The 21,109-nt window shown below is 38.2% G+C and overlaps 1 protein-coding gene across 6 annotated transcripts in view; it reads right to left on the bottom strand.

Annotated features, from left to right (window-relative positions):
* LOC135076982 (tyrosine-protein kinase Fer) overlaps nt 1–21,109 on the bottom strand; it is a 48,071-nt gene that overhangs the window by 4,705 nt on the left and 22,257 nt on the right. For 2 of the 6 annotated variants that reach the window (XM_063971514.1, XM_063971517.1), the window contains exons 3-9: nt 5,571–5,673; nt 4,808–5,009; nt 3,630–3,767; nt 3,175–3,432; nt 2,511–2,721; nt 2,124–2,306; nt 795–995 (exon numbers count right to left, since the gene is read on the bottom strand). In XM_063971514.1, the coding sequence (XP_063827584.1) occupies nt 795–995; nt 2,124–2,306; nt 2,511–2,721; nt 3,175–3,432; nt 3,630–3,767; nt 4,808–5,009; nt 5,571–5,673 (1,296 nt within the window). The remainder of the gene's footprint in view (nt 1–794; nt 996–2,123; nt 2,307–2,510; nt 2,722–3,174; nt 3,433–3,629; nt 3,768–4,807; nt 5,010–5,570; nt 5,674–21,109) is intronic. The other 4 variants (XM_063971518.1, XM_063971519.1, XM_063971515.1 and 1 more) reach the window with 3 other exon arrangements.

Below are 21,109 nucleotides of genomic sequence, written 5' to 3'. Positions count from 1 at the left end.
TTAGTCGAACATAAACGATGGCCGTAATTAAGTAAAAGTGACTTAACTTTACGATCCAAGTCTTAAATATGCGAAAGAACGCAAGGTAGTCTTTAGTTTGAAATATGGATAGTAAGTAAAGGTAAAGAGCATTGATCCTGGTGCATTCTTTATAAGAATTGGTAATACATAATACTTAAGATATTCTTAGTTCTAATTAGACCTTGTAACGGAAGTAATGTTAGTAGTTTGTTAACAATAACGTCTTCGGGGAGCTTGTAAGTACCTAAACAGATGCGTCAGATCCAAACCAGATTTACGCCCTCGTGTTTGCGGATCGTTTGTTTCTATGACGTCAAAGTTCTGGAAAGCACTGATAAAGCCGTGGGCGATGGCATAGCCCCGATGAAATTATATTTGCATAGGAAACAGACCAGACTGGTCTTGACGTCTTGATCCGCAGACATGTATCTAATTAATAAAGATCACAGTTATTCAATTAGGTACCTACCTACTCACTTTACGAAATGCACTTTTGATTAGTTTGATCATGCTAAAAAGCGTGTCAATTCAATATCAAGTTAAAAAAGGTAACCCAAAAGGCTTAAAAACTCATTTGTCCCGCCTCATTTTGGCACCCATTCAAGTGCTTAAACGGGACTGATGCCCGTTTTCACCATCAATCCCTAATTTTTAAGTGACCCCTATGGTAACACATAAGTAACAGGAATTTGTTGTCATAGGGGCCACTTAAAAATTAGGGATTGATGGTGAAAACGGGCATGAGAGCTCCAACATCACTGATGCTTACTCACCTCAGGCGTGGTTTGTACGATGAAGTGCTTATGCTGTCCCCAGCATACGGAGAGCACCAGCTGCCTCGCGTGGTTCCTGGTAGTCTCCCGCACCAGGTAGTCCCCATCAGCTCGTAATAGCCGCACCACTTCTTCCCTCGGGAGCACCCCATGGAACCATTCTTGCTCCACCAGGGACCTCTCTGTTTCGCTGACGCTGACCTAAAAGCGAAAGACTGTGTTAGGAAAAGTTTAAAAGTACTCGTAGGTGTAGTAGAACTGATAATAATTAGATCGATGTCATATCTTAATGTAGATCCAACTTGTGCAAATATCCACTTTGGGACCAATGAGAAAATCGTGGGAAATCATAAATTAATGTGTAACTGGATTATATAAAGCGGAACATTAGATGCCACAACAAAGTAAATAAACAACATCTCAGGTTATTTCAAACTGAAATACAAAATACCACGCGAAACACATGCCACGTGCCGGCTCCTAAACCAATCAAGTCGAGTTGAGATACGGTTAATTCAAGAAGCATGATTGGTGCAATTGTGTCAATGACAAATCGTGACAACTCGACTATCGATTGAGTATAGAATAGGAGCCACGTACATTAGTGTAACTATGATCAAATCAACACACACAACAACATTTCAACATACGAGTTCTTGTTCCAATTCAAGTTGCAACTGCTTCAATCGCTTCTTTTTTCGCGGAACGACCACTGGCGGCGGCAGCTCCGAGTGTGTGATATACATCGCAAACGGATCCATTTCTCAACACCGGACGTCTTCAGAACTCATAATACAACATGATAGCTACACTTTATTATCTTTTTATTTCCATCGGTCGGTAGGAGCACCACAAAAACAGGATGAAGTTGACGTAAAACCAACGACCGCCGCGTGAGCAGACGCCGCGTAAACAGGCAAACATTTCTGGAACGTCGCAAGCGGCTTCACCTTGATTTTGAAACTGACTTTTAGTGAGAGCCTGTGCTATTTTAATTTCAAAAGCTTATTCCGGAGCGAAGTTCGTGCGGTGCACGGTGACGCTAAATTTAACACTGCCACGTCGGAACAGTACTTTGCAGACTATTTTGCTCGGATTCAGTGCGTCGTGGGAGATAAAGCTTCATGCAGCGCGGTTTCCATGCCATGCGCACTACGCGTGGTTAGTTGCACTCACCACACTGTTAGGACAAAGATTGGTAGCGCTACGGTTCTTCTTTCTCTTTCTAAACACGCTGTGGCCTTGAACACGACAATGCACATAAACATCGACACGCTTGCGCAGGCGCCGCTTCAGCCTGAGGCGCCTCTTGCGGAACCCGACTGTTACCGTATCGGCGGGGCCCTCGCTGCTGCTTCGGTAGGTTTTGGGCGGCAGCGCTGGGCTGGACGGGACGGATTTGCGTCGGAAGGGCCGCGTGAACATTTTGAAGAAGGGCTTCGGAGGGATAATCGAGTGGAGGTGCAACCGCAACACGTCCATCGACGCCTTAGACCCGAGCGAGGATCGATCCTGATAAGGTTATTTTTTGTAATACACAAGATATTATAGCCAGCAAACCGCCTATACATTATAGGTATCCATTTTCATACTTATTCAGTTTAAAACAAATATTTTTAGGTAATTCTGTAAAATAAGTTCTAGCAGCATCTCATCATGTATTACCAACGGGCCATAAACTTAAATTGGTAAGCAAAGAAGAAACCAATCAAATACCTGGTGATCAGGAGAGCTGCCATCAAGACTGTCCACGCCGACTGTCTCCGCAGACAAATCAGGGCACCCGCTCGGCGCCTCTTCGCAGCCAAGCTCGGCCAGCGCAGACCTGATCATCTCGGCCTGCTTGGCGCACTTGCGCTCTGCTACCCGGAGTTCTAGAAGCTTCATTGGCTCGGATGTCGTCACTGGGATCGGCGGCGGTGAATGCCTGGAGGATAGAATAAAGAAAATTAATCAATTGGAAAACGTGAACACGTCAAAGTTAAAAGAATAAGGCTGGGTTCCAAGATGATGTCATTGGCTGGGTTGCACCATCCTTACTTTAACTATAACAAACGTCAAAAATCTGTCAAACTCTATTCAAAAAATACTGGTTATCGTCATAGTTTCGGTTAAAGTTAGGTGGTGCAACTCAGCCTAAGTTTTCCTACTGGGTCGTCAGGCCGTACATCAATTACTGGGAGTTAAAAAATATAATCAATATAATTATACGAGTACGAGTACAAAACGGTAGACCATAATAACTGCAATTTAAAATCCCGAGAAAGCCACAACTTTTGCGTCCTAGTATGGACAATCATTTGAACAAGTCAACAAAATAGGGAAATAACGTTATGATTCATTCAGACCTACTTATTTTAGGTATAAGGAAATACTTTACCTGTCAATACCGTTAACGCCATTCGTAAGACCTGTGTTATTGTTCTTACAAACGCCATTGCCGATAATCTCGGGCCCTTGCAACGCCGTCTGCTTCTCCCGGTTGTCCTGGAGGGACGCCTCTAGTTCTGTGAGTTTCTCCTTGAGCCACTCCACCGTTAGATTGTCCACCGTCAGCTGGTTCGGTTGAAGCTTCCCGCTCGTGTCTTCGACCAGGCTCTCGTCGAACGTGAATGAGATGGGCGTTGATGGAGGTGATCTGCAAAGAAGTAGAACCAATTTTGATTGATTCTATCAATAACAAAGTACGCTCATTTATTTTGGTCTTTATTTTCCCTACCCAACACTTTAAGGGAAGAATCCAGATAATGTTCATTGTGGGTTTAGGCAAGGAGTAAGCTTAACTCTTAAAATATCGATTACAAAAACATAAACTGCAATCTATTGACCACTTACTTGTACTTCTCGATGAATTCCTTGTACTCATCCTGCGGCCTGAGGTTCTGCACCGTGGTTTCGATCTTGCTCTGGATTTCTCTGAACTTGTCCGTGCTGAAGTCTGACCTCTGCACTACCTCCAGCAAGATGCCTTTCCTGTTTACACGGAAACATTAACCCATTTAATATCCCATTAACAATGACGTCAAGCCACATTACCCAACAGCACATGATAAAGCTGTTTCAAAATTAGAACTATGCAAATAAAACTTGTGTATCACAATTATTACCTTTCCTCGTTTATGATTTTGTTTCAAATAAGGATATGACGTCATAGTCACAATTAATTGTTGTGGTCAACAGGAATATTTACAGTAGGTGAGTTTCCAAGTTGATTCTATTTATCAGCATAGCCTTACCTCCTGTCCTTATTCTAACTAGTTCCAATTCAAATTTTCCTGAGTATAAAATCTTTAGAAAAGTACGCTTCTAAATTCATATGTATAGGTACTGTAAGTTAAAATCACCCTCTCGCACCCCGGGCCTCTGCCTACTGCTGTTGCATTAGCAATTGCTTCTATCTATGCAGTGTACCCGCGACCTTCAGTGTACTCACCACGACGTAGCAGTGGCCTCTCCCTGCCTCCCCTTCTGATCCAGTAACGCGTCTGTCCTCAACGCCCTTGTACTCTGTGGCCTCTACACTGTCGCACTAGTCATGAATTCTATTTAAGCTATGTACTTTGTACCTTGTAGTCTTTGCTGGATCTTTAGTGTACTTACCACGACGTAGCAGTGGCCTCTCCCTGCCTCCTCTGCTGGTCTAGCAGCGTGCAGCGCCGGCAGCGCGGCTGTCCGCAGCACCCTCTTGTACTCCGTGACCTCTACCTACTGTCGCTTTACTGTTGGGTTCTTGCTGTGTTCCAGTCTTTGATTGAACTTCAGAACTCCTGAAGTGGTGGCAGGGCAAGCTATTTGGGACGAATATAAGCACCCTGGAAAGGGCTTAAGTACTGAATAAAAAACTTTGATTTTGTACATACCATGACGTTGCAGTGGCCTCTCCCTGCCTCCTCTGCTGGCCTAGCAGCGCCACTGTTCTTAGCGCCCTCTCGCACTCCGTGGCCTCTTCCTACTATCGCACTACTGGTAGGTTCTTGCAGTGTTTCTTCCTTTGATTCAACTTCACTACTTACCACGACGTAGCAGTGGCCTCTCCCTGCCTCCGCTGCTGGTCCAGCAGCGCCGGCAGCGCGGCTGTCCTCAGCGCCCTCTCGCACTCCGTGGCCTCAGCCAGGAGGAGCACGTACTCGTTGTGTGCCCTGTGCAGCCTCCTGCAAGCCTTGCCGTACTTGTCGCGGGTCTCATCGAGCTTGCGACCTCCCCGACTTGTCGGACCTGGAAAAGGTTATGGTCACTTTGAGGTGGGGGTATCTATAAAGGGAAAAGAATTATGTCGGAATAATCCGTTGGGGATTGGATTTCTAATAATTTATTGAAACATGTACCTATAATAAGTAGGTAGTTCTAGTAAGCAAGTAATCATTAAAAATCATATTCAATAAAAGCTCAATTTTTAAATCTTATCCATGGGATAAGATTTAAAAATTGAGCTTTTATTGTCGAAATCCTGCTTTCTTGATCTTGTGACATTGAATTTTAGTACAATGAAATCATACCGATGAAAATTTCGTAGAAAATTTTCCTATTAACACTACTAAATTAGGTTCTGAAGTATTAGATTAGATGTTAATCATATGTTTATTTATGTAATAAACTAGGTTAGGTAGATAATGTATTATCTTGAATGAATTGTTTCTTTATTGCGGAAACCCCAACGGATTATCCCGGCATTATTATTTCCTTTCCCTTACATCATCATTGTTTATGTGTATTTTAGGTATTAGTATCGCCTTATATTAATATGATTGTATTAGAAAATGGGATGAGTAAACTTACACTTACATTTAAGGTAGTTCTCCTCGAACTTGGCCCTCATTTGCTTGTAGGACTCCAGGCACTTCTGGTACTCGCTTTGTTTCCTCTGCACCTCCTCTGACAACTGCGGACAAAAAGACAGAGATTCAATATCATAACTCTGGTTTTGTACCTAATTATACGGGAAATTTGGATCAGACCTCAGATCAAAAAAGGAAAGGAATTGTTGGATCAGACCAGGGTGTTCCAGGCGATATCTATAAACAGGGCGGAAACGATAACTTGATTATTTCTAAAAACTGGTTACTAATCCTGAAAGTGCTTCATGTACTCTTTACTCTATCAAACGGTATACCTACTTAGGTTACAGAATATACTGGATCTATCTGAAAATTAAGCCTTAGCCTCGCTCTAACTTATTTACAGGCAGTTACTACTTTTAGCACTTTTAGTAACGATCATAACGATGTTTTCAAGTGACTTTATAGCTTTACATACCTAACTACCTAATTAATCTCAGGTAATATTCAGTAAGAACCAAATTCTACCGTTAATTACGCTATAAAAAGATAATGCGATAATAAGACAAGATAAAGTTTTATCCCTCTGTTACCATACATCAATTAATTAGATGAATTAAGACTTAATTGCTGACAACTTTGTTTTTCTCACCTATTGAACATTGTATTGTAATTAATTTGATCGCTGATTACGTTTTAAACGGTAGACAAAGCGTTCATTATCTTTGGTGAAACGGATAGGTAGTTTGAAGTGGGTTACAGAAGTATGAATTTCTTTGTTATTTTCACGTTTGGTGCAGGTGTGTTGTGTTTATTTTCTAGGCATAAAGCAGAAAAATGAGGGCACTATTTCAACGTAGCTATAAAGCTATTGTTTTGCTCTATTTTGTTCCGTATTGAAATCGATTGTGCTACTCCCACGCGGCGCGGCGCGGGCGCAGCGTAACGCCAACGCGCTTCTAATCTGTTGTTGTATACTGTTACACAAATAAACTATTGCTTCTATGTATCTACTTTTTAATAGTGCAGGTAAATTGTTTATGTAAATAATGATTACTACTTCGTACATGAAAAAGCTCTTTTGGAATTCTGATCTGTAATAAAACTTTGCAATGAATATGAGCGTTCGTAACAATTTATTAATAATATACAATGATCAGTCAGGCGTCAAACTGCCAGTACGTCGAGTGGCTCCGGAAATATTTGAGATTCCCAAGCCCAATCGGGTTAAGTATCAATAGGTATGCATACCGAATTGCCGATACTTTTAAACTAATGTTTTTTGTGCAATCGGTAATCTAGTTAAAATTGACGTTTATATCACTAGCTTCATTTACTGAACATTGTAAAACATCTGTTAAATTCATCAATCTGAACGAACAAAAAGAATTTCGCACTTATGACTATTATTAACTTAAGGTTAAAGTTATTCCGCGATTAATTTCAATATAATTTTCAGTTTTTACAATATGGTAAAAACGGGACCATAAATCTTATTTTGCATCATTTGCTATGTCAAGACGATCATTAGATGAATCACGTGAGTCTAATGATATTACACATTAAATAGCCGAGAACCCTTTATTAACCGAGTGGAACGGTGAAGTGAATTAAAAACGCGTTACGAGAATATTGATTTAAGTATCATTTACTTTGTTAACTGACACGCAAATGCCATAATGCGTTCACGATTTAAGTTAAAGACGAGACTGAAGTTGCGACTGTACTAAACTACCTAGTTGACTTTTGCGAGAATCTCCCGGTTTTCTTATTCATTGTAGTTAATACTCATCGTTCGTTTCAGCCAAATGACGTCCACTGCTGGACAAAGGCCTCCCTCAAGGAGTTCCATAACGACCGATCCTGTGCTGCCCGCATCCAGGTACTTTCCGCGACCATCACAATATAATACATAATAAGTACTCATACTTAAGTAGAAAATGAACATGCTCAAGCTAAAAATCTCAATCAAGAAACCGGGCCTGAAACTGACCTGAAAATAACAATCAACGTAAAGCTTCAAGCTACAAAGTACCATTTAAGAACAAAACGAGACAAAATCATCAATCCCAAGGCTACAAGTAGAACACGTAATCTGCCGAGCATTTTATTACATTCTATCTTGACATTGACATTTAAAAAGGAAAACATTCACGAGATAATGTAGTCGTACGTAAAGCATTCCTTTATATAAATAAAAAACTGATCCTCTTGTTGAAAAAAATATTTTGATTCGATGTTACCTGCGAATAACAAAATACCATTCCTATAACGTGAATGACTTTCCTTCCAAACGGTGATACACAAGTAATAAAACTTTATAATGTGCGGCAATTTGATATGCATTATTGAATTATAAAGATACTGTCTGTTCAGTCAATTATTTTAAATAACTCACAGTTATAATAGGTACCGTTATTATTTATTGTTTTTGCTCAAGTTAATTAAAAATCTTTGCTGTAACTTACTGGCAAATTACGCGGTTTACATTGAATAATGGACACTTCACACTTATTAAATGTTATTGAAAAGAATTGAGATTGTTATGTTAATGCCGAGTCATCTCAAAGGCCGGGCTATACAAAATAGAAGAAAGTGGTTGTATTCGGTTGCAAATAATGAATTGAACGAAAGTATACGCATTCAAATATCGTCGCACACTTACTTTCGATTCTGTATTTACACATAATGATGAGATCAACATTTGCTTTGACCTCCTCTAAAAATATACTACGTTTTCGCTTCTATACTAATATAATAGAGTTGTAGATGATTAGATATTTTTACCGTTAAATGCTGATTAACGTGATTTGTAATTTTACTATACGAGTATTTCCGTGTTAAAAAGTTAAGATGGTGATTTTACAAGCCGTAAGTTCCTCTATTTTCTATTTCTCTACATTAGTTTATTTTTCAATTTTCAAAGGGACACTTACTTATCTCGCTGAAGCCTTACCTACATACATACAAATAAAAATAAAGATGGCACCCAACCCAACCTACACTCAACCGAAGGGTCAGTATGGGCCCAGAATGGACCCTTGCGGTAAACCACTAACTACTTGCACAGTTCAATGGACTTCGCCACTCTCGCTTTTAGTACACATTTTTTCGTTTATTGAATCCATATGATTTTATTGAAATACCCGATACTGCAATATTCAAAACCTATCATCGTACCATTAAAAGCCTATTTGCTTTTAAACTTCGCATTGACTGCACAAAAAAGCCATAGAAAGAAAGTGAAAACGATTTCGTTGTATGTAATGGAAGCGTAGTATTATTATATGATTATTTTATACGAGTATTTACTAAAGATGAAAGTGAAAGCTCCGATCACGCAGTAAGTAGGTAATGAATACCTAGACTAACTAAAAACTTGATTACCACCGTACCACGGCATCTTTTGTTAACGGGACCCAATCGTTGACTGTTAGCTTCTAAAAGACAGACTTTGTCTTGAAAAGTAGCAGCTTTCTTGAATTATTCAAGTGACAAGCAACTTTCAAAGAAAACAAGAACCTTCAGGAGTAACTCATAGTGTAAAGCTCAATAATACTTTAACCGTAACTTTAACGATAACCGGTGTTTTTGTATGGAGTTTGACAGATTTTAGACATTTGTTAGAGTTAAAGTAAGATAGTGCAATCCAGCCTAAAGCATCAGGTACAAAATGAAACTCCAGCACCTATAGGTACCGTTACTTAAAAGAAGAAACAGCAAATGCTTGCCGCTTGAGTGTATTTTACTACGTATTTATAAACAGACTATTGTCAACGATGACCCACATAGCGAGTCGTACGCGCATACCTTCTTGTAGTGGAGTGATCTAAGAGCTCTTGTACAAGACTTATATTAAAAAACATTACGATATTACTATCGTGTTCAATAACTTTAGCAACCACTTTTAGAGCATTAACGTCTAATTGCCTTGACTTTCTTCATAACCAAAGGGAAAACTATTTAATTTACCATAATTAGGAGGTAAAAGACGAATTCCTACATCAACTGATTAATAAAAATGTTCGGTTACTATTTTGGTAGACTGGGCATGTTCACTGAAACGACCGAAGTAAGTTTTCCAATGAAAATTTTCAGGGAAAAAGACATTGCATAGGTTATTTACCTTTATATTTTATTTTTTGTAGAACCTTTTCATGTCTAATTCAATAAAGATTTTTATGAAAATTTTTGGTACAAACTTAAAAGACAAAAACTACGACGCAGAAGAAGTCTCTAGCGCAAAAGTTAATTGCAATATTTAATTAGTCTGCCTTCGCCCTAAACGCGGTTCTCTCACAGTGGCACGCGCATCATCGACGGATCTGTCGGATTACGTCATTGACCTATCATAACAAACATAACAACTAAATCGAAGGTGCTTGAAACAACAGTGTTCGTATGTACGTAATGAAACAACTGCCTATATTTGCACAAATGGTATTTGCTTGATAACAAACTGTAGATTACCAAGAAAATTATCAAATCCATAAACATGCCTTACTAATAGGTGTTCTAGAATGTACGGTTCTATAGGTACATTAATTGGAATACGATAATATTTATCAAAAGGTTTTGGTAATGTGTGTATGTTTCAATTATCAACATTTGATTTTGATGTCGTTTAGATTTTAAATAATTCTCATCGTATAAACATACGACGAATGCAAATCTATCACTCGACTGATACCTAGTTACGATGTTTTGAGGTGAGACACTAGCCTAAGGGCATGTATGTAAATGTATACCAATTAAAGACTAATTTTCATCATTACTTACACGGAATGACGACATTTACTTACGCAATTTAAGTATTGGAAAACCCAATACATTTTCCCTTATCGAGTAGAAATTGTTAGGCTTCGTTTGGATGACACATACGTACTCATGCAATGAATTACCTGCATAAACTGTATATCAATCAGTCACGATAACTAATACAGAATACTGTGCGTCGACGGTCGCATTATTCGTGAGTGACACTTAACAGCAGTATTATTTTATAAATTACCAATTTTAAACGGCAAAACAAAATAATGATTATAACCATGTAGCTAAAGTATAGAATGTAACTCGAATGAATTAGCAACTATTATACTGTGTGATATAGGTAGATTTGTTTACAACGAAGTTATGGCGCGACATGTTTACCAAGAAGTCCAAGTCTTTTTAGTCTGTCTGGACCTCGAAAATAAAGAATCAGACAGGAATGCAGTAAATGTATAAGGAAAATTTAAGGGAAAAATATTTTAATGACCATTTTAAATTCAAAAGTTCAACGAACGGACGAAAGAACCAGACAGCACATAATCAGACAGTAAACAGACTGGTACTTTTTCATGTTTTATGTACTGTTATGTGTGTGTCAATTATGTTTTTAAATCTAAGTAGCACAAAAATAGTGCACAGTGGTAAGCTTCTGGGACACACTCACATTCGCGACACGAATCCGCAGAACAGCAGTACAACTTTCATCACAAACGGCAACTGCACCAGATCCTTATCAACATTACCTCATAATCATAAACATTTCAAAAGCGGAACGCTACTTCTGAGAACTGAATGGCCCGTGAGAAACACCACGGGTAATAAACAGCTGATCAAGGGTTACTTAGTGTTTGGTATTTGTAATAATAACATTCCAATCGAAATGTTTTAAGCTTCTTAAAAAGTTACAGGTTTAAATTTTAAAACATCTTCGAACGATCTTCTTACTGAGAAATAGATTTAATAAAGAATAACATTATACATTATCCAATACGTCTCCGATCGAACCTAGTAACAATCACTTCATCTACAATAGAAAATCTATAAGCTGAGTTCAAACTGCTTTCCACATTCTCATCCATCGTACCTATTTGATTAGGAGATAACATCTGAAAAAATTAGAATGCAATGCAAATAAATCATTTCATGCAATAAATGCTGTTACGGCATTTCGTAATCCATTAAACTATTTCCCTAAGTGGATGGAATGGTAACACACTGGTAACACCCAAATTAAAAACAGATTCAGATTGTTACAAAAACTTGTCAAGTGATTTGGGTGTGACTGCTGTCCCAAATGGCAGCCTGTAAAATGTACAACGACGTCGTTAACCCGTGTGGCCACTACTTTGAGCTCGCCGCTACTCGGAGAAAGCGTTTTCTTTGGAAAAATGCACACAGACCTTTTTATGAGCTCGAGTTAAATAAACCTAGTTAATAAGTTTTACGAGTGTTCAGAGACATCTTGTTTGGATAAAATCATGAGGTGTGAGTGTGAAACAATAAAACGTTATCGCTTGTTATCCAATGCTAACATTAAGACTTCCGGTAAGGCACTTGTTCGGAGTAAATACCGTTAGTTTTTCGTGTAGGTTGTAAACATCTTTAAAAACAATCTTGAGAAATTCCAAATGATCCAAGATCAACGTTTGCGTAATTTGTAATATAAAAAAAGCGAAACGCTTTAGAGATTGGAGCGGAAAAGCGTAATTTTCCAATGGACAAATCACGGCGGTCACAGAGCGCAGGCCGCGACAGACTCACGGCCCGTGACGTGTGGTCAGCTGGGAAAATGGTCAAGCGTCGTTTTTTGCTGACCGCTAATGTCTCGTACAATAAAAGAAACGGATTCTAAGTGAAACATTTCAATAATCACGCTTGGTTGTCCTTGAAAACAATGCTCCCCCAATAGCTTTTAAGCTAAGCTAAGGAAAAGCTGTTAAGCTATTTTGCGTTTCACATATAGCTATGGGACTATTCCCACCTCTCGTTCCTACCGCTGCAACTCCTGTGTAGCCAGGATCTACAGCTTGACCGCCAATAAAACCTAACCGGTGAAGGTTAAGTTTGTCCCGGGCACATATAGCTAAAAGTCCTGAAAGTTCATGTAGTAAATGCTAAAACTGTTCGTGGTGCATTTTCGTATTTATACATATTTTTTCGTATTTTTTCGTTATCTGGTTCTCCGTCTGGTCAAACCGGAGTATGAACTCCGGTTTGCATAATTCAACGAACCCCTTCTGTTTCTAATTTCCTCTGAAATACTGTCTACATAGGAGATCATAGGATATGCAGCATTAGGATTCAGAGGTTCCACAACGGTTTTGTTATTTGTACAGCGGAATTCTAAAAGCATCGAACCCTTGCACAGACATGCAAGCGGCTCTCGGATACACGCACCACGACCCGCGCTGGGGGCATTCTCATTTACAGTGTAAACATTGTTTTTGTTTACATTTTGTATGGAAATACTGAGGGGAATGACACTTACGACCATTATTCACTCATCCGTAACAAGTGTCTGATGTCTACACTAATATTGTAAAGAGGAAAGATTTGCTTAATTTGTTTTTATTGAATGGGATCCGAAACTGCTGGACCGATTACAAAAGTTCTTTCACTATTAGATTCTACATTATGTTTGGTGAACGTAGGCATACGAAGCTCACCGAGTAAGCTAGTAGAATAATAGGCCAGTAGAATTAAACACAAAAATTGATTAAATCGGAAATAATTCCTACAAAAGATTTTTTTGCTTTAATGGCTTCATTGGTTGCCCATTAAGACTCTCCTAAGTTTTCGACTTCGACGGAGTTGTGCTTAAGTGGTGGGGGCCCCCGAAAGGGGCGTTTTTTCGGTTTTCCGGTTATACCGCGTAAAGGACTTACCCTATCGAAAAGTGGTCTTCATGACGGTTAAAGGGCACTTAATCCTGCATTGAATAAGACCAAATTCATATGTTTTGGACAAACCGTTCTCGCGCTAAAGTTCGGCAAAGTAGAAAATATACGTATAATTAATGACCCTCTCCACGTCCAATGGCTTGTTACCCACATGCTTCCAAGCCTTGTAAAGGGTTGCCTTAACCAGTGTAACCCTAACAAGGCTCACGAGTTTGATTCGCTTATCCTTGTTCGTCCCAGCCGTTCCTTAACTGCGGTTGCTGCACCTCTTCCTGGCACTCTCCTGAACGACTCTGTGTTACCTAATGTGGCTGCCCCTCTTCCTTGTACCCTCCTGTACGATTTCATTGCTTAGCCATATGCCTGGTCCAAGGTTCGACGCCACAAAATCAACTTCATACGAGTGAAAATAGTTTAAATACTATTTCCCATGCTTGCAACATTTTTCTTTACTGCTTCGCCTCTATTAGTCGTAGAGTGATTGTATATATCCTATAGCCTTCCTCAATGTATGAGCTATTCAACACAAAAATAATGATTTCAATCAAACTAGTAATTCTTAAGATTAGCGCGTTCAAACAAACAAACAAAAAACTCTTCAGCTTTTTAATATGAACTTGTTGTTGTTGATTTTTGGCGTCGAACCTTAGACCAGGCATACGGCTAGGCAACGTAGTCATGCAGGAGGATACAAGGAAGAGGGGCAGCCACAGTAGGTAACACAGAGTCGTTCAGGTGAGTGCCTGGAAGAGGTGCAGCAACCGCAGTTAAGGAATGGCTGGGACGAACAAGGATAGGTGCATCAAGCTCGTAAGCCTTGATAGGGTTACACTGGTTGAGGTGGCCCTTTTCAAGACTTGGAAGCCTGTGGGTAACAAACCATTGGACGTGGAGAGGGTAATTAATTATACGTATATTTTCTACTTTGCCGAACTTCAGCGCGAAAACGGTTTGTCCAAAACATATGAATTTGGTCTTATTCAATGCAGGATTAAGTGCCCTTCAACCGTCATGAAGACCACTTTTTGATAGGGTAAGTCCTTTACGCGGTATAACCGGAAAACCGAAAAAATGCCCCTATCGGGGGCCCCCACCACTTAAGCACAACTCCGTCGAAGTCGAAAACTTAGGAGAGTCTTAATAGGCAACCAATGAAGCCATTAAAACAATAAAATCTTTTGTAGGAATTATTTCCGATTTAAAAGCTAATTCTACTGGACTATAAAAGTAATACAAAGTTAATACAAATTTTCGAAGATATTATTATAATAACATAAATCACGTCGCCGCGAATTCTACTTAGTAACATGCGATGATGACCTTTCATTTCCTCATTTTTGTGTTTTAGATCTGGTATTATTATAAATGCTACATTGACCTTTCTACAAGCTCTAATGAATATTCTTTCTTATCATTAACTGGATAGCGCATAAAATTCAATTTAATTTAAATCACACAGAATACCGGCCACTGTCTTACCTCTGCAATCTTTAGTCATTCGCTTTGTGCGATTTATAATTAGCTCAGTGGAAACTAGATGTATTTTACAACTAGCTTTAAATACGCGTGTACTGCCCCCAATATAACTAGGCTAGCCCACGCCCGCTAACACATGTGTTTAAGAAAACACGCAAACTATTTTAATGGAGTTTTAAAAGCTTACATGTTACAAAATAACTACACTTAGGCGATTATCACACTGCACCGCGCTCCGCCGCGGTACGCGGGACGACAGATTTAATCATTATATGCAAGTACCTCAGTTTCTATAGAAAACACGCGCGGCACAACACACTGAAAACGCGTTTACGTGCATGATTTTTTATATGTCGCCACGCGGACCGCGGCGGAGCGCGGTGCAGTGTGATAATATAATCGCCTTACTGAAGGCATAAATCTGTTGATACTTCGTCACAAAAGAATAGTTATTTACTTCGAGGTGAACATTGGTTTATGGTCCAATGCACCTACTACATATTTATTTTATAAATACTAGCTAAGTTGCTACTACCGTCTGAACAATAAATACCAATGATGGACGGTGGTTAGGTAATTTATGAATCAGATTACATCCGTATTATATTAATTAAATCTAGGCTAATTAATAAGTAACAATCGCCTATCCATGTAATTGTTTTATTATTATTTCCGGGATCGAACATGCTTAATAAATTAAAAAACCGATGAAACGCTTAATTAAATTTTAATTAATTAAGGGAAAGCGAACCATTTTCAGATTAACACAATAATGTTAACACTCATTATACCGAGTATTCACTTACAGTTAGTGGAAGTGAGCATATTTTAAAGCATTAGAGCTCCAATTCGCATACGGATTGGGAAAAAATTAAATAGGAATTTGTTAACGATTTACTATTATTCCGCATACCAATATTACCAACTGCTACTGACAACGCCACTCTTGTGGCGGAGTTTTTGGCTGACACTGTGTAGGCACAAAATGTTGTCGACACGAAAAGAAGAAGAATATTACCAATCAAGACTGTAATAGTTCAATACAGTTTATGTGGTGCTGGTTCTTAAACTTTAGAGGAAAAAAAAGATTAATGCCCATTTTCACCATTAATCCCTAAATTTTGAGTGACCCCTATGAAAAAAAGTTATATTGTGTTACCACAGGGGTCACTTAAAAATTGGGTATTGATGGTGAAAACGGGCTCTTATTTATTAATGACACTCAAGTATAAATCGATACTCCATATTCGATTTAAGCCTTGTTTGGTCTAAATGTCGAAATTCTTTCATCTTTGCGTGACACTGAAACGAGTTTTTCGCTTCATGCCTAACACTCGGAGCTTTTAACAAAATTACTTATTAACAAAACCAACCCAAAAAAGTGGTTTTTATGCACTCCCACGACATCGTAAGTAACAGGAAAGTGGCTGACTGCATAAACCAGAATGTCGATCACACGGGGAACAGTCTCGCAGTAACATTTTAATTGCCATCGACTATGACTCATCGGCCGCTGCAGACTGTACGGTAATTTTGAATGCAGCATTGCAGTCAACCGACGCCGCGACGGCGTATTTACGAAGCCTTTAGGACTTTAGCCCTGAGAGTTGGACTATGTGTGTGCTGGAGTAAGGTAGAAAATAAAACCAAGATGCGAGAAATTTTTGTTTATTTAATATTTGGTTCAATTTATAAGTTTTGGAAATTAATTAATTTGGTCCAAATATTATTTTATCATTTAAATATTAATATTTATTTAATTTAGAATACTTTTTGTCAAAAAAATATTTCTTTTATCTTTATATCCACGCTAAATACAGACTGTTTCCATTATTTCCATAAAATTATTTATTTCCGCACAAAAAATAAGACCCCGTTGATGTCTTTTTCAAGGATGCACCAAATCATCGTTCTATCTCGCTCTAACACGTCGTAGATAAGATTACTGATTAGTCGTAGTTTCGTAGCTATCCAAGGAAGGGAAAAAAATACAAATATTTATTTTATTTATTTACATTTGGCTCATGTCAAAAGTTTGATAAATGTAGTCCGGGAGTTAGTCACCAATTCCATTAAGAGCCATTTCACAAAAATATTCCGCGCGAATTTAGGTAAAAGCTGTCAACGCAACGTCAAAAGAGTAAAAAGAACGCTGAAATGAACAAAAAAATCTTGAGCCGTGACCGTATTAGACTTGATTTAAGTTATTAATTTTAAGGTAGAATGAGGTATTCAAACTTGATTAATTAATTTAAAATTTTAATAGAGTTTATTAAGTCTTTTATATTTCGATTCATAATGAAACACGAATAGGTATAATATGTAAAATATATATTAAGTACAAAATAAAGACAGTCACATAGTGAAAAATAAATCTGCCCCCTTACAGCTCCATCATCGGACCCTGGATACGAATAATGAAACACGAATTGGTATAATATGTAAAATATATTAAGTACAAAATAAAGACAGTCACATAGTGAAAAAAAAATCTGCCCCCTTACAGCTCCATCATCGGACCCTGGATACGAAATATTCGTCAAGGCGAATCACACAAGCCCAAACTCCATAGGGTTCTATTGTTTTGTTACGGAGGTGGCCATTGCATCTCCTCCAGATCCATTATCAGACAAAGCTAAGAAATAAATAAATAAACATTATTATAAGTAAACAAATAACTAAAATAATTCATCTTACTATCTTACTTTTTACTAGTCTTACTAATATTATAAATACGAAAGTTTGTGTTGATGTCTGGATGTTTGTTACACTTTCACGCAAAAACTACTGAACAGATTTTGATGAAACTTTACAGTACAGTACAGCAGTACTAGGCAGTCTGTGTTCAACTATCACTCGGGTCGGACGTTTCTATCGCAAGACCTTTGGTTCACTCAGTTCCGATACGACTCTAGTGCTGTGTGTAATTATTTTCGTGAATACACTGAGTTTATTAATTTCTACGAGTGGATTTCATTTTGCCTGAGACCTACGCCATGAACCCTGAACCAGAAGACCCTGTCGCCAGCAACAGCGACGCTCATCCATCCCTGGCGTCGACCAGAGTAACAATGTATAGGCTATAATTTATGACGATCTGTGACAAACTAAATTTCAAGCGGGTGAAGCCGCGGGCAATACTACATATTTCATACTAGCTTTTTGCCCGCGACTTCTTCTGCGATGAAGTGGAAAATGGTTCTAATAGAATTAAAATATTCTAAGAAAATTAATTTTGTTAAATGATTATATTTTTTGATATAAAATCTACACATCATTATGTTTAAATATTTGAATACTTACAAAATTATGAGATCTTTCTAAAACAAAATTAAAACACTACACCTGCCGCAGATTTCTTTGTAAACAATGTTTTTTTGTTTTTCCTTCAGGTGCTAAAATCACCAGGCTATTGTGTGCGCATACTCTGGAGTATTCCACATACAACTGGTTGTCGGAGAAGCATAGATTTCCATTAAGTCTACTCCCGCTACCATATGGAACTCCACTAAAACTCGTGAGGGCGCCAACACTTGCTTTTGTATCGAAAATTAGTATGAACAGCTGCGCACGCGGTTACCCGTTGCAGGCTCTATGCAACCACACTATTTTAATCCGTGGTCCCTAAGCATGAGATGGGAAACTGCACTCTCTTGAATTCTCTTGAATTTGATGGTGTTAGGGGAATCCTAGGAATGAATACAGACTTTCCAATGGAATCTCCTCATCAATATTGCGAAATTGCGAGTTGCAATGCAATGTTACGTTTTCACTTGTTATTTTATTGTAATCTGACCTTGATTTTTCAAACACGTTTCAAAATAAAAAATATTTTAAATCAAAAGTACTAAGGAATATTTCATTGATATCAACTTAGAAACAAGCACAGATCACAGAAACTAAAGGGAAATGTGACAAGGGACAAATTGGAACATATTGCTTGTGAAAGCAATGATGACAGTAGCGACGTCATTATGTAAACAGTTTATATTGCTTGCATAGTACTAAAGATTATTCGAACGTTGAATACTGATACCGCAGTGGATAATGAGCACATAATTTGATTTCTTTGTGTGTGTGAATTTCTAATACGACACTGAGTTTCGAACTCAGCGCATTACTTAGCATCTCTCTATATTTCTATGGAACCATGTTATCTCCAAAATAACATTCCACACCTTTTTAACCTAGTCAGGTAATCATTTTAATAAAATACGAAGCACGTCATCTATCAATAGGATATGTATATTTTAGAAGTTAATAAATTATGCATAAAATATAAACACTTTAGAAGTTTAGTTAAATCGTAGAATTTCTGAAAAACAAGTACTAAAATCGTACTGAAAAAAAAACGTATTAATATGTTATCTAATTTATTTATTAAACGTCGAATTTTATCAAAGATTTTGGACTAAAGTTTTTGAAAATATTTTATAGCCTACATAGAAAAAAATTAGGATTCTAAATCGTGAAAGAAATTTTTTTCGGAGCCTATAGCCTCCAAACAAACAAACAAACAATTAAATCTTTCCTCTTTTATTAGTATAGATTTAACAACAAAACGCTTCTTTTTCTTCTTCACGAAACAAAACTCAAAGCGGATAAATAAATAAACAAATCTTTGGACAATTTCACAGCGCCGTCTAGTCCAAAAGTAGGCAACCAATATGCTTGTGTTAAGGGTGCTATCATAATGGATATACTTTTTTATAATTTATTTATTAAATTAAATACATGGTACCTACCTACATATTATACATAGTTACACCCAGATCCGTCAAAGAAATTAAAATTCATCATTTCAATTTCTGCTCGGCCGGCCGACTCAAAACAGCCTCTCGGCATAGTATCAAATGTATTTGGTCGCCGTACAAATCACCGCTTTGCGACACGAACGCACGTAAACGTCACGGCGGGAAAAATGACACAGGTCCTGCCTTGACGGGCGCTCGCGCCATACTAATCGATGTCGGCTTGCGCATTGTAATTTATACTGATATTCACATCAATATTTTGACAAAGTGGTTACTAATATTGAAACAATAACTGTAGAAATTAATTCTACAATGAATATTCTTTATTTTGGGATACTTTTATTGCAGTTATTGCTGTGTTTTTAAACCAAAAACCACGATCAAAATGTGACGTTAATCTTCAAATTTGCCAAATTATTTTTAGATTTTACTCAATAATGGTAATGAAATTCAAGAATCTATTTCATTAATGGACTACAAGAATATATGTCCGATGATTACTATATATTTTTAAGCTTATTATATGAGCATAAATAATAGATACAGGACTTTGAAAATGAGTCTGCGGCAATTTTTTCGTAAAATGGTTGTGGGAGATGGGGCACTGTGAATTAAGCAAAAGAGTTTTAGTAAATCCGTTTCATTAATGGTCAACAACAAGGATTGACCTATCTTTCGCAGTTATTAAATAATCTCTGGGTGTTGCTTAAGATAGTAATTCATGCTTCCAAAATCTTAGAAATTCGCACGAAAATGTAAAATGGCTCTTAACAAGTAAACAGGCAGTCGCGCAAGAATTTCAAAATATTCCACGTACTTTAGGAATACTGGACTATTCCCACCTCTAGTTCCCTCCGCTGCAACTCCTGCGTAGCCAGGATCTACCAATATAAACCCAACCAGTGACGGTCGAGTTTGTCCCGGGGAAAGTTAAACTGTCATTGGACCCGCAAAGAAATTAATCTCGACACTTTAGGGCAGTGGTTCTTAACCAGTGGTCCGCGAACCACTGGTGGTCCCTGGAGGCATTCCAAGTGGTCCACGAAGACATCGTAATAAACAAGTGAAGTGACGTGATGAGTCGAGTCAACACAACGCAAACGTCGCACAGTGGGCGAGAAATCGACCTCCCCTTTCATAGGATTATGAAAAAAAAAGTGGTCCCTGACAAGACAGAGATTTGGCAAAATGGTCCCTCATGACTTAAAGGTTAAGAACCACTGCTTTAGGGATACTAAAGCATGGACACAGGGTTTGTAAATATGCGTGTCAACGTGTTTTGTGGCTCATAGTAAATGAAGGGATCCGCCCCGGAGCCGCTTTACATTCCGCACACGTCGCGCGGGGTCCCGCAGCGAAATGCCTAAGGTGTTGTGTTTTTCAACTCATAACATACAATTTAACTTACTTCATACCTCGTATGGTAGTATTTACAGGTAAAAAAGTCAGTTTAGTGTCTTGAAGACTTGAAATCAAAGGCTCTTAATTTTGATTGAAAATAGACTGCTACTTTACAGGACCGGTCTTTGTGGAAATTTTTGGGGGAGGCCTTTGTCCAGCAGTGGACGTCTTTTGGCTGAAACGAACGAACGAGACTGCTACTTTAGCTGTACAAAGTTTTTTAACTAGGTAAGTTTTGT

Source organism: Ostrinia nubilalis, chromosome 12 (assembly GCF_963855985.1).
Source record: "Ostrinia nubilalis chromosome 12, ilOstNubi1.1, whole genome shotgun sequence".
NCBI lineage: Eukaryota > Metazoa > Arthropoda > Insecta > Lepidoptera > Crambidae > Ostrinia > Ostrinia nubilalis.
The sequence above is the reverse complement of the archived record's forward strand: the minus strand, read 5'-3'. Positions and strand labels throughout refer to the sequence as shown.